This window comes from Zonotrichia albicollis, chromosome 25 (assembly GCF_047830755.1).
Source record: "Zonotrichia albicollis isolate bZonAlb1 chromosome 25, bZonAlb1.hap1, whole genome shotgun sequence".
Lineage (NCBI taxonomy): Eukaryota > Metazoa > Chordata > Aves > Passeriformes > Passerellidae > Zonotrichia > Zonotrichia albicollis.
The window spans coordinates 4031248-4046567 of record NC_133843.1 but is presented as its reverse complement, the minus strand read 5'-3'; the positions used below and the strand labels follow the sequence as shown (position 1 = coordinate 4046567).

Below are 15320 nucleotides of genomic sequence, written 5' to 3'. Positions count from 1 at the left end.
TTCCCTTGTGTGCTTTTACAGCTTTAAGTACTAATGAGCAGGCTGGTTTGTATCCATTATGGTTCTGCTTGTCTCCACCCATTCTAAAAGTAAAACCTTTGTCTCTCTAGAAAAGTATCCCTCCTTGCTGAGAGGGACACATTCCTGAGACAGGATTTGCTCAGTGCTGTGCACCTCACCTTCCCCTTCTGGAAATAAACTTGCAAAGAACTGCAACAAAACCAGACTCTTCACTCTCCACATTTCTGCCTCTTCTTCAGTTAGAGGCTTGTCAGTCTGAATGAAAATATTTCCCATCACTGCCAGTATTCACTGATGGCTCCAGCATCTATGCCCTCTTGTGTGCATTCCTGCTCCTAAGCCATTTAATACTTCTCAATTCCCTAAGAGAATTCATTCTCAATGAAGCATTCAAGCCCACAGAACAAGCAGAATCAGGATTAAAAAACCCCACATTATTCTTGAGAGATGATCTGAGGCATGAGCAGATGCCAACTGGCAGCTTGCTCATCAGGAAAACCAACCCCCAAACCCTCCAGCTGCCAGGGAACAAAATACTGAATGTTAAAAAAGTGGAAGCATTCCCTTCAATTTAAGCTGGGCTCAGTGGCAGCAGATACCAAATTACCACAGGTTCTAAAACCAAAGCTTGCCAATAATAAAAAGGCAAAAAGTTCAAAGTGTACACAAAACAATGAGCAGGAAATACCTCAGCTCATCTTTCAGCAGCAGGTAAAAGAGGATTTTATTAAAAGAGACACTGAAATGTCAGAAAAAAAGCATTTTGCTAACTGGAAGTAACTTTTTTCCCTTGAATCAGCAAATCCCTCTGTAACACTTACCCTAAGAGGAAAATGAGCCTAATCTTAGTTCATACACTTACTTACCCTAACTGATAATGACACAGAAAGAGAAATTCAAGTAAATTCATGTTTGCTGGACATCTGCAATGTAAAAGGTTGAGAACAAAGTCAGCTGTATGAAGGTAACTGTGATGCAAGCAGCACTACAATATTTTATTTACCAAGTCTTTTGCTGAACACAGTGGAAGAATCTGCAAGTTAAGCAGATACATCCATGGGCTCTAGGCTCATTTTTCTGAGTGTTTTTCCTATTACCATTTTAATGGGAGTGGGAAAGCCCAAATATACACACTGAAAACCTCATTTCTCTAAGTTGAACTCCCTCAGCCTTGGAGAAAAAAAAATTATAATCAAATTTATGGCCACTTTGCTAATGCTTTGTATTCAAATATTTCTGCAAGACTAAAAACAATGCAAGCATGGAAATATTTTCCTTCTAATGTTATAAAGCAGTGCTGCCACCCAGGAATGCAGAGCTTTTCCTGTATTCTGAATTATGCCCATTTACAAGGCAAGTAATTATTCCAGATTCTAGGACAAAGACTCTTTCCATCATTTGGTTTACATTTGCATGGCAATACCAGTTAGATGTGCAGATTTACCACACAAACTTGTAAAATCTTACATAGATTACAACTTTTGCATATCTTGAGCATATTTCAAAGCTAGAGAAACATATGAAATATTTCCTAAACAAATTAAGAGACATAGAGTTGAAGCAGTTCTTCCAGTAGTTCTTAACAACACAGACATTTCTTAATTCTAAATTTGCAAAAGTATCCATACCAAAATGCAGTAATTGAGAATGAACTTGTTTCCCATTAAAATAAGCAATCAGAGAGGCTCCTGTGCAGTAATTTTCTAAAGTTCAGACTATGCACTTCAGATGAAAGCAGAACCAGATCTCCAGATGCTGGGGTAACTTCAGAGTCCAGTGAGGTGCCATCCTTAGGCATGACTGCTGACAGAGCCAGGTAACACCAGAATGATTTGGGGAATGGAAGGTAGCAAAGATGGAAATCGATGCCAAGTTCTTAATTCTCATGGGAATAGAGCTCCAGTACTTCCTCCAGAGACCTGTCCTGCAACTCCTCCAAACTGACAAAGGCTCTCTTAAGCCAGGCTTGTAGCAGAAACAAGCACTGCTACTGGTGGCATTCTACCAAATCCAAACTTCATGCTTTATACTGATTATTAGCTGCCCAAATAGCTCAATGGATCTGCAATCATTGAATGCAGAAGACAAATTTCAAGGTATCATGTTCAACCTGCAGGAACTCTGGGGTGCTTGACAAGGTATGTAAATTCACACTTTTCATTTAGTTCCAACACTGTTGGAAAATTAATACTAATTATTTGCCTTATTTGTACACAAGAAATTCAACATTTTTTAACTAATTCTAGGTTACAACTTAATAATCTATGTCATGAAATCAGAGAACATCCTGAGTTGGAAGAGACTCATGAACATCATCAAAACCAATTCCTGACTCCATACAGGGCAGCCTAAAAGCTAAATCATAGAGGCAGAAGAAGTGTTGTGAGAAGTGCTGTGCAAACATTTCATGCATGCTAGAAGACCTGGGATCATGACACCTCCCTAGGGAGCTTGTTCAGTGCTTGGCCACCTTCTCATTCCAGCTCAGACTTCAGAAGAACTGTGTGAGAATCTAAACAGATGTTGTTTTAAGTAGTACATGGTGGTAAAAAGGTTTCGTGGGTCTGGGTTGGGAGAGAACACAGAAAAGAACAACACACCAGTAGGGATGCTCTATTTTTATTTACTCAGCAAACATTTTTCCATGTGATTTTTAAATGTCATCCAAGAACTAACTAGGATTATTAGATGCTGGCTGTTTTTTTGTGACAGAGCTCTTTGCTAACACGATGTTTCTCCAGAAATGAAGACCTTTGGTTTGTTAAGGTATCCCAGTTCAGGTAAGTACAGTTACTAATTTCACCCACAATTAAAGTGTATTTACAACAGTGCACATTACAGTTATTCTACAAAGGATAAAACTCTCCATCTAAATTTCTCCGAGTGCCTCTCCCACACCAGGATTTCAATCTTTCAGTATTAGAGGTGCCTTCACCTGTTCAGCCACTTCCTTGCCCAGCAGAGTTTCCACGATGGCCAAGCCAAACTCAAAGCTGGTGCCAGGCCCACGGCTGGTGAGGATGTTCCCGTCCTTCTCCACGCGGCTCTCCGAGTACGAGTAGTGTGCTTGGGGACACAACAGCAACAGGGTCAGCTCCTGTGTCCTCCACAGAGGCCACAAAGACCCCAGCACTGCCTCCTCCACAGAGCCACAGAGGCCACAAGGACCCCAGCACTGCCTCTGAGCACCTCATCCCTGCCTGCTGTCCTCAGGGCCTCCAGGTTGGGGAATGCTCCTCTGATTCTAAAAGCTCCTCAAAAAGCTGTCACTGAGCCTGTCATGAGGTTACTTCTGGAAGTCTGCTTTTGTGGAGCTGTTCATAAATTTCTTTTATTCCAGGTGCATGCAGAAGATATTGGGGGAAGCCATCTGCTCCCCTCCAGCCTCATTAATGCTCACAGAATGACCCTCAGTGTTTCACCATCCCTTCCCTTAGGCTGGAGAAAGAAGTGTGGAGCCATCAGCTGCCACAGAACCAAAGCACCACTCACAGGAGAGCAGGAAAAATACCACCAGAGTTTGCTGCTGGGACCACTGAGGCAAAGAACCAAAGGGGCAGGAGGTAGCTCAGACTCAAGAGATAAGGCAATAAATGCTCCTAACATGACAGCAGCAGCAGGATTCCCCCAAGGATCAGTGTTAGTGCAGCCATCTATTTTCTGGTGGTATAGAATCAATTCAGAGAGAAAAGCAAGGAAAAAAAAAGCTATTCTTCTTTTTTAAATTGTGGGTTCAGGTAAGAAAAATAAATTAAAATATCTGAGAAGTGTTTGGACAGAAACATACCCCCATTCATCATTTTGTCTTTGGCCAGAGGATGTGTGGTGACTTTGCTTCCATACCCAATGCCATGGGCCAGAAGGGCAGTAGGACCTGCAAGAACACAAAGTTGCAGAGTGAGGAATTGCCTTCTGCTGCACTGACAGAACAGACATTTGGGCACTGGGACCCCCAGGGGGCAAAGCTCACTGGGCACAGACTACTTTTTATAAACACTGATGCCAGCCCAACCTCTGAAGAAAAAGTTCTCACATTACAGTTCACACTGATGTCCCACCCATGACAGTGCTGCCTTTGAAGGAGTGAAGAACTTCCAGACATTTTATTTAAAACTGCTTGATATTAAGAAACAAAAGGCCTGCATTTCAATCTGAACATTAATTACCTACAATTACTTTACAACCTTGTTAAACCTTGAATTAAAACTTAACAGATAGGATTTCATTTGAGCAAGTCTCTACATGCTGCAGTTGTGTGCCAAGCAGTATTTTGGCCAGATCATGGACTAATTATTCCATTTTTGGTTCCAAGAGTTTCTCTTTTCTTTTCATACTTCCTCCTTACCCTGAATTGAGTGAAGAATTTGTGTCAAGAAGTGCTAAGTCATCAGTCAGGAAATCCTTATGGGAACTCCAAAAGAAACTGAAGGCAGGATTTGTATGACATGAGTTTCATTTCTGTTAATTTAATTCTGGATTTAGTACAGGAAATAACCTCTTTTGTGTTCAGTTGGAATGACCTCTAAGAATCATCCTGCTTACAAGCAAAGGCCTCTACTGGGCAGATGTGAATTAGGGTTGTTCTGCAAGAGACACAGATAAAGCAGCACAAGAGCATCACTGCCAAGTGGAGGAATGTTCACAGCCCTGTGTGCCCAGCACTAAACGAGGAAGAAAAGCAGAAAATCCCTCCAGCAATGTACCTAAATACAAAAGTGAAAAATCCCCTCCTGGAGCACATTCTGACTGCCTTTAATGCATTCATCATCTCTCCCCTCACTCTCAGCTTCAGCTCCCTAGACCAGCCTTCAGTTGCAGTATTGGCAATTTCAGTATTGGCAATTTTTCACTTCTTTTTAAAACACAAATCTCACAAAGTTCATGATTTGGATATCAACACAAAGTTCATGATCTGGATATCAATCTGTGCAGAATATCTAAGCAGACAACCCTCTCCTCAAAGCAAGTCCATTTTTTGCTGCAGCTCAGGAAGGGTGAGACTGTAATTCTATATTTCTGGCCTTCTTTCTGAAGCTAAAGGGCAGGAGTGGTTATGTGAGATAAATTTACAGCAATGACATTCTGCCAGTGCTGTACACTTGCAGAAAGATCATCAGAATAAACACACACTTAAAAAAAATCCTAGCACACTACATTTCACTTTTTATTTTAAAGACAGTAACACAGCTGATTGGAAGGAACTAGGTAACAACCTGAACTTGCAGGATAAATGTTCACAATTATTTTAGAGACTTCTCTGCTATTAAATTTACAAAAAAATCAGATGCTGAAAGAGATATATATATATATATATATATATTCAGGCACAAATTCCTCATACTAAATTACAGAAACACAGATTTCTAAGACAGGAAACTCTTCATGCTCCTTCAAAATATCCAAATGCTTTAGAAAGCAAGACACTTTGTTAACCCACCTGCACATATTGCAGCAATCAGGCCTTTTCTGCTTTCCTGGTCTTTCAAAATGTCTTTCACAGCAGCAGACTGTATGGAGAAACATCACAAGTCATTGCTTGGAGTTGGTTATTTGAAACAGTTTTCAGTGAAATTTCACAAACATGTTTTGTACAGAAAACCAACTGGAATTTTTTCTCCCTGCCCCAGGACAGAGGGCAATGAGAACATAAAAAGCAGAAAAACTGAAACCAAAACATGCTTGCCCCAGAAGAGGAAGGAAATCAGAAGGAACTGCAAGGAAGTACTTGACCCACATGAAAGCTGGTTAACCCCTGGCCATAAAAAGTTCTTTGAAAATACAGAACCAACAGAAAATACTATTCATAAGATACCTCCAGTCAGTCTCTATGATTCTTAAGAAAATTTATATGGGATATTTGTCTCATACTCCATGGCTTACAAACTCTGTGACACCACCTAAACCCTATTTGATAGATCAATCTGTTTGTCTGCCTCCCACAAGGAATTCATAGCACCCCAGAGACAGAATTCTGCAAGGGAGCAGAGTCCCTTAGGTTTGGACAGTTTTGTGTTTCAGCAATAAATCTTCATTTGCAACTGTTTCATCTTCATATGAATATGAACAGAGATCTTCCCATAAAGCACAACATTTTTATTGATATATTCTCTCCATTTTCATTCTGTTTTACTAGGCACTCATGGCCAAGAACTTACCCAGCTGTCCCACCTAAATAATCACAAGAAGGCTGAAGACCATTAACAATTAGTTTACTGATTCATTCAGAACAGAATTTCTAGATGCTGAACTGAATATGCAGGGTTACCAAACAATGCTGACCACCCCGCTACTCGTGAGAATGCCCATGAATTTATAAAATGCCAGAACTTTACCTCAGACAAGTTTTGAGCCCCAAGGTTCCCTCCAGGCAGGACCACAACATCATAAGGCCCCTAAACAAAGATAAAATTGTTCTGTTGAATAGAGGCTGACACACACATTCCACTCTTTACATACATTACCCTGTTTGAAGACCACTGCAGCTGATTCAAGTGGAAATCAATCTTTTCTTCCACTGAACAACACTTTATGATCAGAAAACCAGTTCCAATTATGACAAAAATACTATTTCCTGTTCCAGGAAAAGCCTATTATCAATTAAGTCTCTCACAGAACTGACTTTTAAGTCTAGTGCACTTAAAAGCTTCAGCAAGCAAGTGACAGCTCTTGTGTTGTAAAGAAAAGTGTTTTTGCTCCAACCTTACTGTACAGGTCTAACTATAACATTATTTAGCTTCCCATCAGAACTTTTGAGTTGGCCCAAATCACAGTATTTTGTTGAGCCAATTAACAGGAAAAATGAAGCTCTGTGACTGGCCCTTTGCAAAACTCAAATACTTAGGCAGAATTAAGAAATCTGTCTGATTGTACAGCTCTGTAATTCACTGCTGCACAGAGTTAACACAACATGCAACATATGCCCAAAGGTAATGCATAAGCTTTCCAAATTCACCTCAGACTTTTGGTGAATTTTGGGAAATTTGGTGAACTTCTCAGAAGTTACCTCAGAAACTGTGAGAGAGGCTGTGCTGGCCATTATTTATATCAGAGAAGGGTGCAGACCAACCTCTTTTCTGGCATCTTCAAGACTGGCATCAGGACAAATGAAGACATCTCGACTGCACTGCACTGGCTCTTTTCCTGTTAGGCCTGCAACAGTCACCTTGATCTAACAGGAGAACAAATATATTATTATAAAACAAGAATTCAGGGCATTTTTCTTATATGTCAGTTCTTAAGTAGTGCAAGCAAAGCTGTACTGAGAGCTTGTTCCTCTTCTGACAGCCAAAATGGGGAGCACAGTGATGGAATGACAAAGTGGTGGGAGAAGGTAATTTTTATTTCAGTAATTTCTATATAAGTGAAGTTAGTATGTTTATTTAAAGTATTATTTTCATTCCTAATGAGATAACAATGTGCTACTAAAACTACAAGAGTAACAAACAACTTAAGGAATCCCAACAACCAGAACTGTAGTAAATAGCTTTTCTTGAGCTACTTCTGAAATTCATTTAAGCAATGTCATGAGCTGTAATGTACTGAGGTTTTCAGACCCCTACAAAAGAGGCACTTCCAGTTACTACACCTGGAGGTAGCTGTGTTTTCTGAAGAGTAGGATTTACTTGAAATATTTGCTCTAGTTCACATCAGATTTTGGTATTTTTAAAGGTTACCAACAAATGTCAGCATGACACAAGTATTTGCTAAGCAGTAAGATGATGAGGGTAAATTTTTACTTCACAGACCACACACTGAATTCCAGGAAATGAACCTCAGCTTGAAGCAATGATTTCCCCTTGACCAGATTATTCACTGCCTCATACTCACCCCAGCCCTTCTCATAACATCAGTGGGGATTACAGTTTCCATCTCCTCTGCCCCCTTAGCCAGGATCACCAATGCTCTCTTGGAGGCCATGTCTTGAGGGGCTGCTATGAGGGAGGTGGTTGTGAAGGAAAGGGCTGAGGGGGATAAAAGATAATGTGGTTAAAAGGCAAATCCCCTTATGCTGAAACTGAACAGTAATTTGTGCTTTTGCATGTTCTTTCATTTAAACCATCTCAAAATGCAATCAATACTCATCAAATTCATTTAAATCAATATTCATAATATCCATTTAAATCAATATTCGTAGCCATCCTGTCTAACTAAGGAGCTTTTTAGAAAGAATGCATTATGATATTAAAATATTAAGGCCCTTGGGTAAGTGGGAGGCACAGCACATCAGCACCAGGAGAGGAAGCAGCCTGGCCTAATCAAGACCTCAATCATGACCTGTGTCTAACAGAGAGGGGTTCAGGTTCAGGGTGGGAGGCAGAGCTGTTTTCAATTTGCACACCCTCACTCTTTCCGAGATTATTGACTCCCACCCAGGCCAGCACTTACAAAAAGGGCTTGCACAGGCTTTGACCTCATGTCTGGTTTTTAGTTTCCACCCAGCATGCTGCATGAGGAGTTTCCTGTGACTTAACAGTGAGTTGAGCAGTGCCCCTGCAAAATCTCACCAACAGATTTTCTGGGTTATTTTGCAACTTTGTGGGAGATGAAACACATGTGCACACGTGTGATGGGGGAGCAGACCACAGGACCTAGCAAATGGAACAAACCAGGCTTAAGGCTTTTTTTTTTTTTAACTTTTAAATTCAAGTTGAGGTGAATGGCCAAGTTTCTACTTGAAGATTAAGTTAAAATAACTTTACATCATGTAAAATATCCACTAACTCATACAGGTCTGAGAGAAGGCTGTGAAAGCCTCTGTGATGTGAGGAGGCATTTCATGGGTTACTACTCTGTAAGACAGAGATTTCTGTGCTATGCAGGGACCTTCCATCTAGAACTGCACATAGTACCTGGGAGTTCTTCATAAAATGTGATGCACGTTTAAGTGCCTACATAAAATCATCCTCCCCCTGCTTTAACTTCATCTCTTTTCATGTTTTCTCTCTACTGGTAGCCTCCTTTAGAATGTTATTTCTAGGACGCAGTAATATACAGCAAACCATCCCACAGCATGCTGAACCAGCCCAAACAAAATAATTCACTGTATCATATCCTACTTTTAGGGCAGCTTTATGTACTGCCAATGTAAAGCCCACTGATCAAGTACACCCAAATCTCAGGTATTAGCAATAACTCCAGAACAACCTAGAGCTTCTTAACAGCTTGTGGGTACACATGGATTCGGCAAAATTTTCATATGAATTTGACTAGCAAAAAACTACCTGAATAGCCACCATGCAGAAATGCTGCACTTGCTTTTTATTGAAGAAAAATAGTCTAGATCACAGTCTGCATCCCTTTCATTAATTCTTTAGATGAAAACAGGCACATTTACTCTTTATCCTAGTTTTGCAAAATGCAGTCTCTCCATAATGCCTTTAGATATTTATTGTACAAATCTTGAGCATTAGTACTGTTCTTCATGTGGGTGCATATGTAAATAGCTGTCCCACTACTACGGAAAGACAGTTTTTGAGAAGGCAGGACTAAGTTACACAGACCTAACAACTTCATTTAACAATCTACCTACACATAGTAAATGCCAGTCTCCCATTTGCTCCTCAGTGCAGCTGAGGCCGCCTCAAACCCCTCAGCCAAAGGCACAGCCCTGCGTGGGTACAGGAGCTCTTCTGGAGATGGTGAATCACAAACTCCAACCAGGGTGGCTTTAAAAGCAATCACACCCTGCAGTGCCCCGAGCACAGCCCGCTATCCACAGGCACGGCAAGCCTGAAGGAGCAAGCTCGGCCCGCCCGGGTGGAAAGGCGGCGCGTTCCCCTCAGCTCGTGTGGGACACGGCGCCATTCCCCGCGGCAGGGACGGCACGGGCCGGGCCCGGCCATGGACCGAGGCCTCCTCACGGGCACGGCGAGGCTTTGGGCCCTGCAACGCGGCCGCCTGGGCACCGCAACCCCGCCCGGCCCGGCTACCGAACCCTCCACCCACATCGACACCGCCCACACCGACACCCCCGCCCGGCAGGGCTCTCCGGGCCGGGCCCGCGGCAGCCGCAGCGGCGGCGGCCACAACTCACCTCAGCGGGGCCGCGGGCGGCTCTGGGGCGCTCCGCCCCGGCCCCGGTACCGCCCGCGCTCCGCCCCGGCCTCGCCCCGCCGCTCCCCCGCGCTGCCGGCATGCTCCGCTTTTCTCACGGGCTCTCGGAACGCGGAGAGCACTCTGGTGCCCGCACCGTGGCAAGGGTCACCTCCTACGGCGGCGCGACCGCAAACCCGCTGCTGCCGCTACTGCTGCTGCCGCCCCTCAGGCAGCCCCTCACGGACCGAGCCTTGCTCTTCTCCGCTCTCTGCCCGAAGCGTCTGCCCGACACTTGTTTCCCAGGGAATGCCTGTAGCTCAGGGATGATGCTGTCCCTGGTTTTAAGGAGTTTCGGTGTTTTGAAGGACAGACAGAGCTGTTAGCGGGCCTCTTTAGGACTGCAAAGCCCTGCTGTGTAAAAGCCTGCTCGCAGGTGCTTGTAGGCCCGGTCTGGTTCTGAGCTCACGAGAGCTGCGGCAGAGCAGCTCAAGTCCAAGGGAGGAGAGCCGGTGATAGGGAAGGACCGCTGAGGCCTCTGCTGGGATCGGTGCGGGGTTCAGCTCCCGCTACGGGGCGCTTTGTGTGCTGCCCACAGCGGACTCCGCTCAGAACCTGGACAGGCTGGTCCTTGCTCAGCCTGCCCGTGTGCCGGGCACACACACACACGGACCATACGTTCGCTTCTCAGTTATAACTGCACCCAGCGTTCACCATATCTGCTCCTGCCCGCGCTCCGGGCCCGGCTGTAGGACAGAACCGCGCTCAGGGATTGGCTGCGGGGATGTGCAGTGGGCGGGGCCAGGCCCGGGGATTGGCTGTGAGCGGCCGCAGGGGGCGGGGCCTCGCCGTTCCCGTGCCGGCGGGCGGGAGCTCCGCACGCTCCCGGCCGGGGCGCGGCGCTCCCCGCGTGTCCCCGCGGTGCCCATGTGCGCTCAGCGTCCCCGGCGCGGCTGCGGCTGCCGGCCCCGCCTCTCGCCTTTCACCTCCCGGGGATTCCACGCCGCATTCACCGGGAAGCCCCGTAGGTGAAAAGGGCGAGCGCTGACCGGCATCGCTGAGAGAGCTCTGCGGGCGGTGCCCGGCACAGCTAGAGGGGTCGCGCCTCTGGGAGGGTCCGGAAAGTCCCGCCGGGCCGGGGATTCCCCGCCGCCCCCGGGATGACGCAGCCAGGCCCCCCGGGGGCGGTGGCTAAGGGCCGGTGCCGGGTGTCCCGCGCGCAGTCCCCGCTGCGACCCGCTCCGACCCATGGCTCCGGGCCGGGCGCTGCTGCCCGCGGCGCTGCTGGCGCTGGCGCTGAGCCCGGGAGCCGCGCTGCCGTGCGGCGCTCACTGCCCGGCGGGTAAGGACCGTGCCGGGGTGCGGTGACAGCCGCGTCCCGGCCCGTGTGACCGCCGTGTCTCGCCCCGCAGGTACCTTCGTAAAGAGCGCCGACTGCGAACGAGGAGCGGGCGCGCCGTGCCAGCCCTGCCCGGCCGGCACCTTCTCCAGCGCGGCGGGAAGCGGCGGCTGCAGGATGTGTCGACGGTGCGAAGGTACCGGCGGCGATGCCACCAGCCCTGCTGTGACCTCCCGTGGCAACGGCGTGACCGGGTGGCACCTGCCCGGCGAGGGATGTGCCTCTGGCCAAATAACGCTGGAGCCGCCAGCCTGGTTCTTGTGAGAGCAAAGGGCCGTGCTGTAAGCTAACGCTGTTTTTACCCTTGCAGGACTGTTTCGGTATTGGAAAAATTGCTCCTCAACAAGCGATGCTGAATGCACGTGCAAGGAGGGCTATCGCTGCGGCAATGATCGCTGCACCTTCTGCACCCGAAGCTGTGGCGTGGGCCAGGAGAGCACCAGCAAAGGTAGAATCACCTTTCCCCAGCAGCTGAAAGCCCCTCTGCTTCCTGCACCAGGCAGAAGCAGATTGAGGAAGGACCTCGAGAGATAAAAGCCGCCACTGCTGCTAAGCACTCTGCATGGTGTGTGGTGTGAGCTCAGAGCCGCCAAACCCACCACACTGAGCCCTGGTGCAGCTCAAATCCTGCACCAGTTGGTTCCTTTTGCATGGCTGCTCTTTGGCTGCCAGCATGAGGGAAACAGAACTCTGGAGTCAGGCATGGTTTGTGGCATCTTGTGCCAAATCAACCGGGGTTTTAGCCAAATACTGTACTGGTCTGTGGCTGACAGGGAAAGACTTGCCTTGCCTACTCAGAGCAGCTTATCAAGTAGTAATTCTGACATTGTACAAGCAGGCAAAAATAATGTTTCATATGTTGCATTTTAAATGTTGTACAATTTTACCTGTTCTTGTCTGTTGAAGGTTGCCAGCCTTGCCGCTATGGGACCTTTAATGATCAGCCCAATGGCTCCTGCAAAAACTGGACAATGTGAGTAAACTAAAAAAAAAGTTAAAATGCTACAGCTAGTACACTTGACTGGAATTTAAGATATTTTTTTTCTTTTCCCCATTTTGCTGTAAATGTCCTTCAGGTGCTCTGGAAACCAAATCCTGGTGCCCGGAACTCCAGCAAAAGATGTCATTTGCAAACATGCTTCAGTTAATTCCACTTTAGTCACTACTCTACCTACAACATCTCTTGACATTCCATTTTATATCACTGTGCCAGGTGAGTCATTGTGTAATATTCCTTATGGAGGTAAAGAATTATGACCTACTTAAACATACTGTAGCACACTCACCTTCCATTTAAAGCAAAAATCGTTTCTTCTGTGCATTTCCAGTGTTGCAGACGGATCCAGAAGCAGAATGGGAGACAAAGTTTTCAGCTAATTCAAGGGCAGTAGAAGTTTGTTCTGTTAAGACTCTTACACAATATTATTTGTTTCCTAGGGAAGGATGTTCAGGCAGACACAATCAGGATTTCTCTCGCTGTGGCTGGCCTGTCGTGCTTGATGTTCCTGCTGCCTTTGTGCATCTGCTTCAGTGTCTGGCAGAAAAAGAAACTACATGCTGTCTTCAAGAAAAGTAAGATAAATATCAAGAAAAGTAAGATAAATATGCTTTTCAGTTTTTCTTTTTGAAACTGGACAGAAGTCAAGAATCCAGGTTAAGTGCCTTACAAAGGTAGTTGCAACAGCTTTGGGTTTTTTGGCCTTGTAAGTCAGAAGCAAGTGAAAGGGAAACAGCTTTGGAATTTTTATTGCAGAAAGCAATGAAAATTTGCTGTGGGTGTTAGGTCAAGTGCATACTTGTCCTTATAAGTGGACTATTTGTGATAGATGAAAAATCTCAGCTGCTCCAGTTAAAGGCCAGTTCAGCTTATGACTTCAAGCATCATTCCTGGCCTGTGTGGCTGTAACCCCTTGGAGTTCTCTCTGCTCCAGAGAGGACACAGGGCCTGCAGTGAGGGCCTTGGAGCTCTGGCTGCAGTGGGAGAGGGGACATCAGCCAGGGTGTGCTGCTACACAGGAGCAGGGTCAGCCTGAATCCAGCACTGTCCTCTGAGAGCTCATAACTCCTGGGCAAGTGTCACAATAGGATGTGAAACAACACAAGCTCACACTGCTGCTCTCAAGGTAAAGAAAAGGGAAGGTTATTTTCTGACTCCAACATCTATAGTTTTCCAAAAGTGGCAGTGGATTGGAGGGTGACAGTGCCACCTCTCCAATGACACTGGACAAACCAACAGCCTATCAAATTCCTCCTCCTCCATAAAAGAATGCAAAACAATAAGTTATTTATAGAAAGTGTGTGAGAAAGTTTGTTACAAGAATGTAAACATCAGAAGGCTTAGAAAATCTTAAAAAATCAGGGTGACAGGCGAGCACAAGAGTTCAGCACAAAGATGAAGCTGATTCCATTCAATGTCATTTATAGTTGGTTTGTTCAGTTTTTTGAAGGGTTCTTTCTCTCTTTCTCTTCTTTTCCCCTGTTCTAAGGATAAGGTCTCAATCTTCTAGTGTAACTCTAAATACATTAGACCACAGCAGTCCAAAAATCTATTTCCCTCATGCTGCTTTTCCTTTCATTGCCATGACAAACAAGACCTGCTGAATTAGGGAAAACAAAGTGTGATAAATTAGTTTTATCAGATATATATGCTGTAGAGGAATAATTTCAGATTATAGAATAACTTGGAGGATTTTTTTTCTTTCTGACATCCTGCATTTGTGACTGAGGGATGTTGAAATAAGATGGCTGAATAAATGAAAGAGAAAGGGGACATTTGTCCAGTTCTGGGCACCTCACTTCAAGAAACATTGAGGTGCTGGAGTGAATCCAGAGAAGGGTAACAAAGCTGGGGAAGAATCTAGAAGGTAAAGTCATCGAGGAGTGGCTGAGGGAACTGGGGTTGTTTAGTCAAGAGGAAGAAGGATCAAGGGAGACCCTGCCCTCTACACCTCCCTGAAATGTGGCTGTAGCCAGGTGGGGATCAGCCTTTCCTCCCAGTGACAGGACAAGAGGACAAGCCTTAAGCTGCACCAGGGGAGGTTGAAGATGGAGATGAGGAGGAATTTCTTCCCAGGAAAGGTTGTTAAAGATTGGAATGGGCTGCCCAGGAGCTGGTGGAGTCACTGTCCCTGGAGGTGTTCAAGAAACAGCTGGAAATGGTCTGGTTAACAGCATGGATGGTCAAAGGTTGCACTACATGGTCTCAGAGGTCTTTTCCAACCCAATTGATTCTGTGAATCTGTTCTTTTTCTCCAGTGCACACACCTGAACAGTCAGTTCAGGAGGATGATGCCTGCAGCTGCCACTTCCCTGAGGAAGAACAAGGTGAATATCAGAATCCTGGAAAATCCACAGAATTGAGAGATCTCCTGGTGAACTAGAAATTGAACTGTCCAAGTCAGCCACATTTGAGTTTTCTTTTGGAGCACAGAACAAGAATCTGTTTATGTAAATAGAGCAAGTGTCAGCACCTGAGTGTTAGGGCAGTAAATAGTCTAGCTACTGGGGAAAAGGTTTTTTTTTAATATTTCTTTAAAAAATAATAAAAAACCCTCAAAACAGTTTGCTGATTTTCTTCCTCTATGAGTAAGGACATTTCTGAGAAGTGGTTCTTGATTTACATGCAGAAAGAAATACTGCATTTAAAAGCTCTAACAGAAGTGCAGAATAGTTTTCTGGTCCATCATTAATGTTACCTGAGCCATAATTTACATGCATTCCAAAGGGATCTGAAGCTAAAAAGGAGATCACATTGTGGAGTCACTTGTGACATTCATGATCTCTTAATACCAACCATCCTCTTGAGTCTGGAGTCAAAGATGCTCCCAAAGTCTGGCTCAAACCCAGCAGCCTTGAGGTTTATTTGCAA

At 45.4% G+C, this 15320-nt stretch overlaps 2 protein-coding genes across 3 annotated transcripts; one reads left to right on the top strand and one right to left on the bottom strand.

Annotated features, from left to right (window-relative positions):
- Nucleotides 1-2624: 2624 nt before the first annotated feature.
- On the bottom strand, nucleotides 2625-11600 carry PARK7 (Parkinsonism associated deglycase). Of its 2 annotated transcripts, none has more exons than XM_074558694.1 (7): nucleotides 11470-11600; nucleotides 7849-7982; nucleotides 7088-7189; nucleotides 6354-6413; nucleotides 5459-5528; nucleotides 3809-3895; nucleotides 2625-3087 (listed from the first exon to the last, which is right to left on the bottom strand). In XM_074558694.1, exons 2-7 carry the CDS (start codon nucleotides 7936-7938, stop codon nucleotides 2927-2929), a joined length of 570 nt encoding a protein of 189 aa, XP_074414795.1. In that variant the 5' UTR covers nucleotides 7939-7982; nucleotides 11470-11600; the 3' UTR covers nucleotides 2625-2926. The 2 variants fall into 2 exon arrangements, with proteins under 2 accessions (XP_074414795.1, XP_074414794.1); XM_074558693.1 differs by lacking the exon at nucleotides 11470-11600 and adding an exon at nucleotides 10055-10210.
- TNFRSF9 (TNF receptor superfamily member 9) lies at nucleotides 11084-15012 on the top strand. Its single transcript, XM_074558692.1, has 7 exons — nucleotides 11084-11395; nucleotides 11466-11588; nucleotides 11763-11900; nucleotides 12359-12425; nucleotides 12529-12665; nucleotides 12890-13024; nucleotides 14708-15012. Exons 1-7 carry the CDS (start codon nucleotides 11302-11304, stop codon nucleotides 14830-14832), a joined length of 819 nt encoding a protein of 272 aa, XP_074414793.1. The 5' UTR covers nucleotides 11084-11301; the 3' UTR covers nucleotides 14833-15012.
- The last annotated feature ends 308 nt before the right edge of the window (nucleotides 15013-15320 follow it).

What these genes read in the sequence shown, in the direction of transcription:
- TNFRSF9 (XM_074558692.1), top strand. Translation starts at nt 11,302, where the DNA reads ATGGCTCCGGGCCGGGCGCTGCTGCCCGCGGCGCTGCTGGCGCTGGCG. An exon ending in ATTTTATATCACTGTGCCAG is followed by an intron (nt 12,666 to 12,889) that starts GTGAGTCATTGT and finishes TTTGTTTCCTAG; the next exon opens with GGAAGGATGTTCAGGCAGAC. An exon ending in ACATGCTGTCTTCAAGAAAA is followed by an intron (nt 13,025 to 14,707) that starts GTAAGATAAATA and finishes CTTTTTCTCCAG; the next exon opens with TGCACACACCTGAACAGTCA.
- PARK7 (XM_074558694.1), bottom strand. Translation starts at nt 7,938, where the DNA reads ATGGCCTCCAAGAGAGCATTGGTGATCCTGGCTAAGGGGGCAGAGGAG. An exon ending in ATGTTATGAGAAGGGCTGGG is followed by an intron (nt 7,190 to 7,848) that starts GTGAGTATGAGG and finishes TTCTCCTGTTAG; the next exon opens with ATCAAGGTGACTGTTGCAGG. An exon ending in GGGCTCAAAACTTGTCTGAG is followed by an intron (nt 5,529 to 6,353) that starts GTAAAGTTCTGG and finishes TTCTCCATACAG; the next exon opens with TCTGCTGCTGTGAAAGACAT.